The sequence below is a fragment of the Nannobrachium achirus genome (assembly GCF_963921795.1).
Source record: "Nannobrachium achirus genome assembly, chromosome: 8".
Taxonomy (NCBI): domain Eukaryota; kingdom Metazoa; phylum Chordata; class Actinopteri; order Myctophiformes; family Myctophidae; genus Nannobrachium; species Nannobrachium achirus.
Window position 1 is genome coordinate 23,898,946 of NC_137817.1, and position 15,294 is coordinate 23,914,239.

At 43.2% G+C, this 15,294-nt stretch overlaps 1 protein-coding gene across 1 annotated transcript in view; it reads left to right on the forward strand.

Annotated features, from left to right (window-relative positions):
- LOC308290000 (cilia- and flagella-associated protein 337-like) overlaps positions 1–15,294 on the forward strand; it is a gene marked incomplete at both ends in the record, with an annotated part of 54,409 nt that overhangs the window by 180 nt on the left and 38,935 nt on the right. Inside the window, 6 exons of the mRNA XM_080731779.1 lie at positions 1,478–1,789; positions 2,942–3,115; positions 4,379–4,462; positions 5,602–5,694; positions 11,747–11,891; positions 12,487–12,635. Coding sequence (XP_080587905.1) covers positions 1,478–1,789; positions 2,942–3,115; positions 4,379–4,462; positions 5,602–5,694; positions 11,747–11,891; positions 12,487–12,635 — 957 coding nt within the window. The remainder of the gene's footprint in view (positions 1–1,477; positions 1,790–2,941; positions 3,116–4,378; positions 4,463–5,601; positions 5,695–11,746; positions 11,892–12,486; positions 12,636–15,294) is intronic.

Below are 15,294 nucleotides of genomic sequence, written 5' to 3' on the forward strand. Positions count from 1 at the left end.
CATGCAGGGGTCTTCAATGTTTTCAGGCTAAGGGTCCCTTAGCTGAAAGAGAGATGAAGAGACCCCCTCTACATATTGTATGAATGTGTGATGCAGATTTTCATCGATTTCATAGATAGATTCATAGACTTGCATAGACAGCACTGTCATCAGTCTATGTTGGATTTGTGTTTTTAGTTAACTTGACCTTTCACTCTGTACTTGGTCTGCTCTTTTTTTACCTCTACACCAAACCTATTTGCCGAAAATAGACGATCTACAAGCTCTCAATGCCTCACGTTGAGAGGTTGTAGATCTGCTATTTTTGGCTGAAGTTCTCCTCAGAATAGGGATGCGAGGGTTCAAGTTGTTAATTTAAAAGAATGATCCTATCACAAAGATTTGGCAGCCCCCCTGTAGTAACTCTGAGGACCCCCTAGGCCTAGGGGTCCCACCGTCCCGGACCCCCTGTTAAAGACCCCTGTCTTAGAGTGATATGTCTGTGGACCCACTCGGGTCCTTGAAGGGGATTTCGGGAGGGTCCCCATTAGAATGAGAAACAGTTGAACCACTTTAACCCAATTTTATAGTCTGGCCATTTGAAAATATTGTGGTGGCTCGTACATTACATTCTAGATCGGCTAGTTTTTAACATTTGGAAAAATCTTGAAAAAGTTTGAATGACATAGCATAACTATACTGTACTGTAGGTGTATTTGGAAAACAAGTTTCAGCAATAGTATACATTACCAGTACACTCTAAATTATGCAGAGACCCAAAAGAGTTTTTTTTTGTCTACCCAAGACCCAAACTTACAATATATCATGAATGTATGTACACTTAAGCCCCATTTTAGATTTTTATTTTATTTTAAATAACTAATTACAATTGGGGGATTTTGTTGTTTTTAATAAATTGTAGGAAAAGTTAAAACAATATTTACTTGTGACCAAAAACAAAGTGTACGCGACCCAGAATGGGCCGCAAGTCCGCAACCCTACATTTATGAAAAACTGGTCTAATACGTTTAATCTCAAACAGAAACAGGGTGTCCTCCAAATCTTTGTGTAATAGAAACCTTTTTTTCTCTTTTGTTACATTAACCACTTGAACCCTAGTGTCCATATTCGGGGAACTTTAGCCAAAAATAGCAGATCTACAAGATCACAACACCTCGCAGTGCGAGGCGTATAGTTGTGAGCTTCTATTTTTGGCAAAGAGCTTTGGTGTAGAGGGGAAAAAGAGCAGATTAATTACAGAGTGAAAGCCAGGTCAAGTTGATCAACTATTGACAGTTCAAGTGTTTACATATCTGAACAAAACAAATTGACATGAATCCAACATACACTGATGATCGTCCTGTCAAACAATGAAACTATATGGAATCTACGAAAGGTTCTGGGGGTCCCTGCTTCATCTCTCTCTCAGCTAAGGGGTCCTTGGCCTGAAAACGTTGAAGGCCCCTGGTTCTATTTGTTTATTGATCTTGTGGACCAGGATCCACTGGGCGTGCCGGGTTCCCTGTCCAGAGAGCAGTTCACAGAGCGTGCGTGCTCCTCGGTGGGGCGCGGCTCCGGGGAGGAGTACGGCCTCCTGTTCGACAGCGTGGTCCTCCTCACCCAGGAGCGCCGTGGCCTCCTATTGGACAGCAGAGATGTGAAGGGGGAGGAGCTTGTGGATTGGGAGGGCTTGAGCTCCTTTCTGCTGCTGGAGCTCTCGGACAAGGCGGAGCACGCCAGAGCCAATAGCGTTCCTCGCTGGAAGCCGCCGCGAACCGTGACCTCTCCGCACCGCGACCCCGTCCAACAGGTAATGTTACCCTGACAGCAAGCACATGCACACATAGACATCAAAGGAGGCTTGCGCCCCTGCCCTTTTACCCATCTGTAAAAAGTGCCCTCTCCAGACCATGAGTAAGTACAGAAAATAGCTAACCTCCAACCGCGTCGCAGCGCGACGCGTTGTGAGCTTGGAGGTCAGCTATTTTCAATATTTTCACCAAAAGGCCCTTTTAGAAATTTCAGACCCTGCCTCTTTAACATTCTCTGTACGTCCCTGACTGACAGGGGTGGGTTTCACCCAGTGGTGTAAAGTAACTAAGTCAATTTACTCAAGTACTGTACTTTAGTACAATTTTGAGGTATTTTTTCTTTACTGGAGTATTTCCAATTTCCAGTATGTTTACTTCTACTCCACTAAATCTCAGAGACAAATATTATACTTTTTACTCCACTACAATTATTGCGACCATAGGTCACTACTTAGTATGAAAACCTCCAGCTCATCTCTGTCTGTCCGTCTCGGTCTGTCACACCTCATGCTCTTCTGACGTCACAATGACACCTCATCCCAGCTCAGCAGAAGGATATAGCTGACCTGTGCTGACATCACAATGATGTTGCAAATGAATTCCGTCCTTGTCCCTTTTATGCCCATACATGGAGATGCCTGATGTCATCAATATTAAGCCCATCATGTGCGTCACAGTGCGTGACACCGTGAGCTTGTAGATCTGCTATTTTCAAAAGACTGGGACATTTTGCATAATGAGTTTTTATACTTTTGGCACTTTAAGTACATTTTGATACCAATACTTTTGCACTTTAAGGGTGCCCTCAGACCAAAATACCTATGAGAGTGGAATCCGCGTTCCGCCAATGCATTTCAATGAGAGTGAAGCGGTTTCATGCCAGCAGAGGATTTCTGCAAAAAACGCTCCCTTATCATTGAAATGCATTGGCGGAACGCGGATTCCACTCTCATAGGTATTTTGGTCTGAGGGCACCCTTACTGGTAACAGAGTATCTACAATGCAGTATGGATACTTTTACTTAAGTAAGTAAAACATTTGAGTGTTTTTTCCACCACTGCCTTTTCACCTCATTGACATCATCATGTGATGACAATATAAATTAAAAGCTGTGTGTGTTGTTTATCTTCTCGTGGCTGTGGCCGGCTCAGGTGTTGTACCTGCATCATTCAGGGCGCTACCTGTCCGTGAGCAAAGGGGCAACCGTGGTGCTGTGGGCCGGAGAAGACCTCTCCCCTCTCCAAACACATCGACTGCACAATAACTCTGTCAGAGCCAAAGACCTGTGGGTGACAGACATGGTGCTGCTGCACAACGTACACAAGGTAAAAAAAAGCCTTTTAGACCAGGGGTCTTCAACGTTTTCAGGCCAGGGACCCCTTAGTTGAGAGGGAGATGGAGCAGGGACCCCCACGACCTTGTCATATATAGATTCCATATCGTTTCATTGTTTGACAGCACAATCATCAGTGTATTTTGGATTCATGTCAATTTGTGTTTTCAGATATTTGACCGCTAGAACTGTCAGTACTTCTCCACCAAACCTCTTTGCCGAAAATAGACGATCTACAAGCTCACAACGCCTCGCGCTGCGAGGCGTTGTGAGCTTGTAGATCGTCTATTTTCGGCTAAAGTTCTCTGAATCTGGTTACGAATCTGGCTAAAAAGGAGATTTTGTAGACTCTGAGTAACTCTGATATTTTGTTAAACTCCTGTTTAAGACCCCTGTTTTAGACGGTTGTATCACATCAAGTCTGCTGTTTTGATTTACGATACAAAGCAGTGATATATCGTCGCTGCAGGGCTGGAAGCGTCATATCATATGTCCAAAACTTTTAAGGATTCAAATTCAAAAGTAGCAAAACATTGCAGATCTACAAGCTAAAAATGCGCTGCAACGTGTTTTGAGCTTGTACAGTAGATCTGCTTTTTTTGTGAGACACCGTGGTATGAAGAAGTTATAATAAATGAGAAAAAGAAGGAAAAAAAAACATAAGAAATGGAGGTACTGTACAAGGTTTCTAAACCGCAGCAATGAGTCAAGATTCAGTCAGGTCTTGAGATTTGCAGTGCTGGTCTGTGGTCCATTACTAGTAGCCTAGGTGTTGTTTGTTTCACCAACTGACAAAAGGGGACTTTTTGGGGCTCTGTTCTTGAGTTTGCAATGCTTTAAATTTCAACTCTCTCTCTCTTTCTCTCTCATCTCCTCTTTTTTCTCCTGTCTCCATGCAGTCTGTCATTTTCTTTCTTCTCCCGTTTACTGCTCTGGCATTTCCCAGTACACACGCACGCACGCACATGCAAACCCGCACGCACGCACACTCTAGGCCAAAAGTTTGAATTTGCAATGTTGTTGTTCTTTTTTGTTTGATCTCCCACTCATTATCTGGAAGTGTTTGTTTCTTTTGTTCCCTTTAAGAGTCTTTGTGGCAATCCTATTTAGTTTATCACTATTAATTGACCTGATTTGATTGTCATATTATCTCTCCCTCTCTCTCCCTCTCCCTCTCCCTCTCCCTCTCCCTCTTCCTCCCTCTCCCTCTCCCTCTCCCTCTCCCTCTCCCTCTCCCTCTCCCTCTCTCTCTCAGCTTGCAGTGTCATTCAGCAGTAAAGAGGTGTGTTTCTATGACCTGCTGTCTAAACAGGAGTTCAGCTGTCAGTACAAGCTTCAGGTAAAACTGACATAACAATCTGACTGATACATCTTGATCACGTGACTCCATAGAGAATGTGTACCATTTTGCGTGAGGTTTTGGATAAAATCTGTAGAAATAGTATTGAAGAAAGTGTGTTTTGAAGAACATGCAAAAACGCAGAGAATCTTGTAGGCTACAGAAGTTGCAAAATGTCTTGATTGTATGAGCTACAGTTAAAGACTTATTGGCCAAAATGTGAAGCGGCCTGTTATAGCGCCACCATGAGGCCAATTTGAATATTTGGAGTTTCTTCATTGCAAGCAAAGTTTCAAGTCAATTGGTCCAGCCATTGCCCGAGATTAGCTGCTCACAGAATCACAGGAGTTAAAACATTATCCCTGCCCCTGGCCATTCCGGCACGGCAGAGATAAATATGTTTACATCAGAATCAGAATCAGAAATGCTTTATTGTCACACCTTAAAAATACATCACGATTCATTCATTATCACTACATAGTGAGTGAATATGTTCTCAACATACAATCAATCCCCTCTAGACTAGAGGTAGAATATCGTCGTTGTCGGGTGGAAACCTCGTATCTCCAAATTTCAAATTTGTATGTTATTTAGCAAATTAAAGTCCTGCTTCATCATACAAGGCCGTTGCACAAAAGTAGTGAAAACAGCAGATCTACAAGCACACAACGCCTCGCACCGCGAGGCGTTGTGTGCTTGTAGATCGGCTGTTTTCACTAGTTTAAATCATTTTTAAAATTATAAATGCAAAACCAACAGTTTTGGACATACAAGGTTTTCACCCGACAACGACGATATGAGAATATTTATTTATCTCCATATGGCTCAGCAGAAGACTGATCTCACTCATTTAGATGATGACTGTCAAGAGGATTTCATGGTTATAGGAATGTTTTTTTGTTTTTTTGTTTTCTTGTGCAGTCTTGGCCCAGTGCTCCTCCACTATTAGCCACTTAGAATTATACACTATTGTTCTGTTGCACTTAACTGCAAGCTGCTCTGAAAAGACTAGATGCCTAAAATCTATTTTCCATTATAGAGCCCTGGAAATGCTACTTATTTTCTCTCTTTGTCTCTCTCTCTGTCTCTGTCTATGTCTCTCTCTCTATCTCTCATACACTGTATGGCCTCTTCTACAGGGTTTGAAGTTTGCCCCCTTATGTTTGGATTACTGGGCAGATCCCTCTCATCCAGACAAGGCCATCCTCACCATAGGAGACACTGGGGGACAGGTGAGATGGATGGACGGACAGACGGACGGACAGACAGACAGACGGAAGCTAGCTCATAACGTGTCGCGACCTTGTAGATCTGCTATTCACTACTTTTGTGCAACACTCTTGCATGATGAAGTACGGCATTCATTTACGAAAAAGCATAGACATTTGAAATATGGAGATACCGGGTTTCTGCCAGATATCAACGACATAAGCAGCATATGTACAGTAGATGTAAAAGTGGTATTTGATTTTGTCAATATTGCAGAGCCTTTAAGCAAAATAAAATAGTGTGTGTTTGTATGTGTGTGTGTGTGTGTGTGTGTGTGTGTGTGTGTGTGTGTGTGTGTGTGTGTGTGTGTGTGTGTGTGTGTGTGTGTCTGTGTGTGTGTGTTGTCAAGGTCAATGCTGTCTGTTTCAAATCAGCCCAGATCTCGCTGTTTGAAAGGCCCCGCCCGGGTGCAGAGTCAGAATCCACTGACATCATCAAGTGGGAGGAGCTAACACAAGGAAAACACCGCTGTTGTTATACACTAACACACCGTGCACACGCTCCGGCCTGGGTGCGACGAGGTGGGTTACGCACACACACGCACACGCACACACATACACGTCGCGCGCGCGCGCGCATGCACACACACTCACACACACACTGTAACCTTTACAACAAGGGTTCCCAAACATTTCAGGCCACGACCCCCCAAAATAATCTGATTTGAAATGGGGACCCCCCCACCAAGCACTTGGAATTGAGTTGAGGCATTATACAGTATTTAGTTCGGTTCCACAGATGAATATTGTAAAAATAAACAAACTACAAGCTAAAACACCTCCCAATGTAGGGCGTTGTAGCGTTGTGAGCGTTGTGAGCCTCTTTCTTATGTAATTTGGTATCTTAAAGGTCTTGCAAGTTATTCATTTGTAACTTTAGAAATCAATGTGCAGAATGATACCCTATGTACTGTAAACACTTAGACTGTATGTAATGTTGCACATTAAGCTGCAACATTCTCAAAGTAGTTCTACCTTTATTATTGGCACCACAAGGTCATTGTTAATGCCTTTCAGCTTGGAACAAATAAGCAAACAATCAAGCAATCATCGATTCAAACTGTAAATAACAATGATGAATGTGTCTCTAAAGCCAATGAAGATTAGTCACATTGTAGCACTGTGTGTGTGTGTGTGTGTGTGTGTGTGTGTGTGTGTGTGTGTGTGTGCGTTTGCGTTTGCGTGTGTGTGTGTGTGTGTGTGTGTGTGTGTGTGTGTGTGTGTGTGTGTGTGTGTGCGTGCGTGCGTGCGTGCGTGTGTGTGTGTGGACACAAATGCAAATGCATCATGTTTGTCCGTATGCATCTTTGCCCTTCACTGTCCCTCAGGTTGTGGCATTACAGTTCATAGGTTAAACTTCATTATAAATTAAATAGTTCTCTACTCGTGTGAATAATGAGCAGTGAGCACTACCACACAGGTTCTCATCAAACAAAGATATCAGCTGCGCTGGTCGCAAAAGAGCTGAAGGGCTCCCCTCTCCCAACACTATGCTAGCGGATAGGCTAGCAGTTTTCATGTGAAATTCAGGGACATGGTAGCTAAATGTGGCATTAAAAAATGTCAAATTCCTAATGCCTCAACTCTTAGTGCTCATCAGGGTAAGCTCACAACGCTTGTAGATCTGCTATTTTTGGCTAAAGTTCTCAGAATATAACACTAGGGTTCAAGTGGCTAATATAAAAAAGGAAAACAAGTTTCTATCACACAACGATTTGGAGGACCCCCTGTAGTAACTCTGAGGACCCCCTAGGGGTCCCGGACCCCCTAGGGGTCCCGGACCCCCTGTTGAAGACCCTTGGCTTAATGACATGTTGCTGTGTGAAATCTTCCATCCGTTTGTGCAAAAAAAGTTATAAAACCACACACACACACACACACACACACACACACACACACACACACACACACACACACACACACACACAACCTTGACAGCTGGACTGTGACAAGACAACCACTCTCAGTACTTAAATAATGTGTTCATTTATTCACTGTTGCCATGGTAATAGCTTACACAACACCTTAGAAATGTTCAGGACGTGCATCATTAACTGGGTTTCCATTAAAACGTATCGCAAATATGAGGCACACTTTCAGAAAGTTGAGAAAAAAACTAAATGCGATTGCACTAATATTATGTGATTAAGGAGAATGCTAATGAAATAAGAAGTTGGTGACACTATTTTGCCAGTCAGGTGAGACGCATATTCTTGGATATGCTCTTTTGTCCCAAAATATGCCTGATGCTTATATTTAGCTGTTGAGAGGTGATAAAAGTAAACTCCAATCTGCAAAGGCAAACAAATCAGATATGATAGATATGATAAAGTGTGAACACATGCAAGCTTAGCCTCTGGAAAGCAGAACGGAGCAGTAGCCATTTAACAGCTTGCATCATTCTGGAAACAGTGGTGGAAGAAGTACTCACAATCATATACTTTACAAGTAAAAGTCCCACATTTTGTGAGCTTGTAGATCTTGTAGATCGGCTATTTTCAAACGGCCGAAATGTATATAGTGCTGAAGTTGTTAACGTACGTTTTGTAATAAGAATCAAAATCTACAAAATAAATAGTAACTGAAGAGGTCAAATAATTGTAGTGGGGTAAAAATACAATACTTGCCTCTGAGATGTAGTGGAGTAGAAGTATAAGTATTTGGAAATACTCCAGTAAAGAAAAAATATCTCAAAACTCTCCCTAAGTACAGTACTTGAGTAAATGTACGTAGCTACTTTAGACCAGGGGTCTTAAACAGGGGGTCCTCAGAGTTACAACAGGGGGTCCTCCAAATCTGTGTGTGATAGAAGCTTTTTTTCCTCCTTTTTTATATTAACCACTTGAACCCTAGCGTCCATATTCGGAGAACTTTAGCCAAAAATAGCAGATCTACAAGCTCACAACGCCTCGCGCTGCGAGGCGGTTCAAGTGGTTACATTATCTGGAAACACAAATTTACATGAACCCTATTTTGGGTTCATGTAAATTTGTGTTTCCACTGATGATTGTGCTGTCAAACGATGAAACTATATTGTATCTATGGGTTGTGGGGGTCCCTGCTTCATCTCTCTCTCTCGACTAAGGGGTCCTTGGCCTGAAAATGTTGAAGACCCCTGCTTTACACCACTGTCTGGGAAGCAGGTGTCTCCTGAGGACGCTTGTGGTATGCTGTGTCAACTTTGGTCAACAAAGGCTCGAGGGGGGGGGGGGGGTCCTACTCCTGCCAGGGGGGGGGAACGACAACAAAGTTCTGCTAAACAAGCGTGACAAGAGTCGTGAAAACAAAGGAAGAAAAGCAGAGAAATGGGAACAAGTGGGGAGGAGACAAAACAGTGCAACATTAAAAGGACTGGCTAATTGAAATTTTACAGGCTCTGTGGCAGAGGCAGGGGGGGTAATAAGTGTATCGTCGTTGTCGGGTGGAAACCTTGTATGTCTAAAACCGTTTGTTTTGTATTTATCATATTAAAAATGAAAGTAGTGAAAACAGCCGATCTAGAAGCACACAACGCCTCGAACCTTGTGCGACGGTCTTGTATGATGAAGCAGGGCTTTGCTTTGCGAAAAAATTTACAAATTTGAAACTTGGAGATACAAGGTTTCTGCTCGACAGAGACGGTATATTGCTGTATGTGCGCTGCTGAGAGGAGGCTGTGTGTGTCTGTGTGTGTGTGTGTGTGTGTGTGTGTGTGTGTGTGTGTGTGTGTGTGTGTGTGTGTGTGTGTGTGTGTGTGTGTGTGTGTGTGTGTGTGTGTGTGTGTGTGTGTGTGTGTGTGTGTGTGTGTGTGTGTGTGTGTGTACGTACCTCTGGGGGGAACTTGCTCGTGCCGTTCTTTTGAAGTTGTCTACCCTACAGTGCGAGGGGGCTGTTTACCATTAGACATGGCTGCTTATTCAGACAGACCCACCAAACCTGGAGGCTTGCAGGCCACCAGAGAGAGCGAGGCAGGCAGGGATGGAAGACAGAGGAGAAATAGGGAGGAAATTAGGAGGAAATTGGGATTGACACAGCAGGCCTTGCAGAAGCTGCATGAAATGTGTGTGTGTGTGTGTGTGTGTGTGTGTGTGTGTGTGTCTGTGTGTGTGTGTGTGTGTCTGTGTGTGTGTGTGTGTGTGTGTGTGTGTGTGTGTGTGTGTGTCTGTGTGTGTGTGTATGTGTGTGTGTGTGTGTGTGTGTGTGTGTGTGTGTGTGTGTGTGAGTTTGAGAGAGAGCAGAGAAAGACAGAAAGGGAGGCACTACAGTAGCACAGCCACATACTGCTGTGATGAAAGAAACTATTATTCTTTTCGGAATAGATGTTGCGTTTTTCTCGCCACAATGTGTGACAAAGAGTACACATTGACATAGAAGCAGGCCTCCGTCAATGTAGATTTCAACACTGCCATTCCCACTTTTAGAATGTGAGTGCGTGTGCGTGCGCACCTGCAATAGAGACATGCATGATGACTCACTGGATGATGACGTCTGGGAGTGCATTGATCTTTTGTCTTCACTGGACCAAGAGGAGATGCATTAAATGTGATGAAGCAATAATTAATTCTCCCTATTTGCCGGCTCTTTGACCCCGGAATGTTAAGTGCAGTCTTCCAGCTCTGTCGAACATAGCTGTAGGAGGCGCACTGTTACCTATTGTACATTAGTGACATCCCATAAAATTCAAGCCCTACCCAGACGCTCATAGCGAGTCTCCGTGGACAAGAACATGAGCTAATTATGTAGAGGGATGTTAAAAAGCATCCCATGCAGACTTTTTGTTAGGCTTAATTCGTGACATGCTGAGCACTTAACATTGCTTGATTGGTTTAGTATGCAGTGCACTGGGCACAAATCTCCAAGACTGATTAACTTCCTGAATCCAATTTTGTAAAATTGTGGCATCAGAAGGTGCCGGAGGTCTCATGCAAGGTATTAAGAAATATCTGAGACCTCTCGCTGTGTACAATAAACCACCGTTTCTATTAACATTCGCATTTCATTTGAAGTGAAAGTGGATCCACTCGAGCCCTGCTATGCAGATGTCACTCGTCACTGTTGATAGCCCACTTCTCACACTCCTCAACCGTCCTAATCTGAATTCGCACTGAACTACTGCTGCGATGTTGTTCTGGCCCTTGAGACCGATTGCTTGTGTAGTCCACGTTTGAGCTGTCAGCAAATGATTGAGTGTTGTTCCCTTCTCAGAAGATGACAGTAATGATCAGTAAGCAAGCGAGAGCGAAACATTAGCTTTGTGCTGCCATCGCTTCGTCAGTTCCACTTCACATAACTTGAGAACACGGCGCTCTAGAGAGGACTCTCAGGGGTGTCGCACCAAATTCTGCGCCCTGGGTACAAGGATTCACTGCGGGCCCCCTATGAATGTTCTTCATAGGGGGAGGGGGTTTAACCCATTTAGACTGGGAACGCATTATTACGCATTTTTTGTGCTTTAACTATTGAAAAATCGTGAAAAGTCTTTGAATATTTCAAAACACCACTGACATACAAACAAAAAAATTATATGTTTGTATGTCAGTGGTGCTCAAACTTGTGAAGGACCCCCAAAATTACATGTATTTGGCAGCGGACCCCCCATCTCAAAACATTTAGTTCCAGGGCCCCCCCAGAAGCAAAATTTGAGTTACAAATGTTCGCTTAAAAAATACATATAGGCCTATCCAAAGATTTGCACACATTTTCACGACTTTTCAAAAATAGCAGATCTACAAGCTTGCAGCGAGGCACTCGGTGCTGCGCTGTGAGCTTGTAGATCTGCTATTTTTCAATAGCTATAAAGTATAAAATAATTAAGGCCCCTCCACCTTGGGCCCTAGTAACTCAGTCTCACCTTTCCCCCCCTTGTGACGCCACTGTGTGTGCAAAGGTTTTGTGTGAGTGTGTCTCAAGAAGGTCACGTCGCGAGCTGGTATTTTCCAATCCATCTTCACAAAGCCGGGAAATGTTTTGACACGACCGCTTTCCCTTTTTGCTTCCGTTCCTGTTTAATGCAGTGCGTTACCTCGGCCTCCTGGAGGCCTTTGTGTCGTGCAGCACCAGCCCACAGCACAGCATGGTGATTGGATGGAGGGGAGGAGAGGGAGGGCCTCTCCGAGTCACCTGCTTCCGTACACAGCAGGGGGTCAGGGACCTGGACTACCACCCTGAACTCAACTTGATAGGTGAACGCATGCATGCATGCACGCACGCACGCACGCACGCACGCACGCACGCACACACACACACACACACACACACACACACACACACACACACACACACAAAGAGATTCATTCCAAAAGGTTCATTTTAGAAACACACTCTCACACATACGAGATGTTCATGCGTTCCATTTAAGACAAAGAAAAACTAATTGCGTACAAATCAAAGTGACTGGATCAGCACACATAGACATAAACAAAGAATCCTTTTTGCGTGCACACACATTCACAGACATGAACATTTGCATTCTCGAGACGCACGTACAGTACATGAGTACAGCATGAACCGCAAATCATTCTGGAAAAACACTAGTATGCTGGATAGGTTCTATAGTCAGACTGGCAGCCCATATCCATCCCAAATCTGATTTCCTATCCAGACTGGAGTCTGGTTTTAATGCAGTCTGAACAAGGCTAAGGAATGTGATTTAAATCTGATTTGCAATGATGATGTGTTTTTTTGTTGTTGGGACTGCATAAAAACAAAGGCCGATCCAATTTGGATCGGCCACAAATCCGATCAGATCCCACTATAAGCCCTTCTAATTGGTTGCAGCCACAGCGGGAGAGGACCACCGGGTTCTGCTATGGAAGCCGTATGTGAGCTCAGAACCGGCGGGGGTGCTCAGTGGACACGTGGGCTCTGTCACTGCCGTGCGCTTCATACACGCCAAGAAACAACTGCTCAGCTACTCCAAAGACAAGGTAGGACCGTGCATGTCTGTGTGTGTGTGAGGTTGTGAGGTGTGAGACTGCACTGCACGCATTGTACGCGAGACTTTTGTGTGAGTGAGACTTGGTGACAACGTGTGACTGAAACACAGTGGAGGTCAGTGTGTGTGCGTGCGTGCGTGCGTGCGTGCGTGCGTGCGGGGGGGGGGGGGGGGGGGGGGGGGTGCATGCGATTGCGTGGTGGGGTCTGGCTGAACAATACGCTTGAGGCCTGTATACAAACAACAGCGAGAGAGAGAGAGAGGGAGAGCACAGAGCAGGAATAAGGGGGAGGATATAGAAAGTATTACATAGAAGTTTGTCCTAGACTGGGGTTACCACTGGGACTTCAGGGATGCATTGCTGGAGAGGCAAGTAGCACGTCTAAAGTTCCTTTAAAATGTCTTGCTATGTCATGTGTCTGTACCTGTGGTTCTCAACAGTTTCTGGATCGAGGCCCACTTGAAAATATTAAAAGCATTCGCAGCCCTCCGATCTGACTACTTAACATAAGTTAGATTATGTTGCATTTGCAGATTAAACTTTTTGTAGATTTCATAGATAGATTCATAGACTTGTTTGACAGCACATGTTCAGTGTTGTTGAGCGGTGCTAACCGCTCCTACATCTGGCTTTGTATGTATGTATGTACAGTATGTATGTGAGCATGGATCTCCGTGTATGGAGATAACTGTCACAGACAGAACGGCCCATAAGCAGATATGCACATGTGCCGTATTTGATCTTCGCACAGGTGTGATTATGTAATTTGTTTATACATTTTGGTAACACTTTCTATGAAGCCCACACTTATAATGCATTATGACGGCATTCATAATGCATTATAATGCACTCATAATGCTTCATAACTACCCTCATAAACACTCATAATGCTTCCTGATGCACTATATCAACAGTCATAAGACATTATAATGTAACTTATAATTAATTATAATGACTCAAGTTATGGATGCTCTTGAATACTTATGAAGATCACATCTATAATGCATTATGAGGACACTCATAGTGCATCATAATGCTCTCTAGACTGACTGCTTATACTACATTATGATTACTTATACACGCGACTCATAGTATGCTATAATAACCCATGCAGTATCATGAGTCTCCATGATGCGTCATTGTATGTGTTAAGTAAAGTGAAACACATATGGATGCATCTATAATAAGGCATAAGTCATCATAGCGCGTCATTGTCGGGGCTAAGTAAAGTGTGATGCATTTGCATGCATTTAAAAGAATCTATGCTGCATCCTAAGTTATTATAAAGCAAGACAATACATATTCAAAGTCATTTTATTGTTTAAAATTGTACTGTTTGTACTGCATTGTGGCTGTTTTTTGTCTAGCACCCTGTTGTTGTTGGCACCCATGGGCAAATAAAACTTGTAAAATGTATTTGTCTTTTTCTTACTTTGAATATGTATTGTCTTGCTTTATAATAACTTAGGATGCAGCATAGATTATTTTAAATGCATGCAAATGCATCACACTTTACTTAGCCCCGACAATGACGCGCTATGATGACTTATGCCTTATTATAGATGCATCCATATGTGTTTCACTTTACTTAACACATACAATGACGCATCATGGAGACTCATGATACTGTATGGGTTATTATAGCATACTATGAGTCGCGTGTATAAGTAATCATAATGTAGTATAAGCAGTCAGTCTAGAGAGCATTATGATGCACTATGAGTGTCCTCATAATGCATTATAGATGTGATCTTCATAAGTATTCAAGAGCATCCATAACTTGAGTCATTATAATTAATTATAAGTTACATTATAATGTCTTATGACTGTTGATATAGTGCATCAGGAAGCATTATGAGTGTTTATGAGGGTAGTTATGAAGCATTATGAGTGCATTATAATGTATTATGAATGCCGTCATAATGCATTATAAGTGTGGCTTCATAGAAAGTGTTACCTACATGTTTTATTAATTTGTTGGATTCATGTTAATTCTGTATTTTCAGACTTTACCCCTTAAAGTTAAAGTTAAGGTTTAAGTTAAACCCTTAAAGGAGTAGTTCACCCCCAAAATGACTTTTTTTCTATTGATTATTTGTCTTAGGAATGCAACAAAAAAAAGTGTGAGTAATCAATAGAAAAAAAGTCATTTTGGGGGTGAACTACTCCTTTAACACTTAATAAACTTGACTTCTTTCCCTCTACACCAATTCTCTTTGCCAACAATAGCAGATCTACAAGCTGCACAACGCCTTTTAAGCTTTTATATTTTCCTATCACACAAATATTTGTCGGCCCCCCTGTAGTAACTCTGAGGTCCCACTAGGGGTCCCAGAGCCCCTGTTGTAGTACTGTATATGCGCTGTCCGTGGTCCTGAAGTATCTACCGGTACTCACTTCCCAGGCTGCTGCATGCAATGTTTTAGCTGTCCATGGTGCTGATGTCTCTCTCTGGTGGTGGGTTGACACTCCACAGTAGCCTGGTTAATAAACCAGACTGCACAACACCACCCCGACACGCAGTGAGGAATTAGTATGAGCAACGCCAGGCTAACTCCACAGCACCTATGTGTGTGTGTATCTATGGTATTGTATTTCTACATGTTTCCTTATTGTGGTTTAGGAGATGGAGAGCTCGCCTGGGAATGGG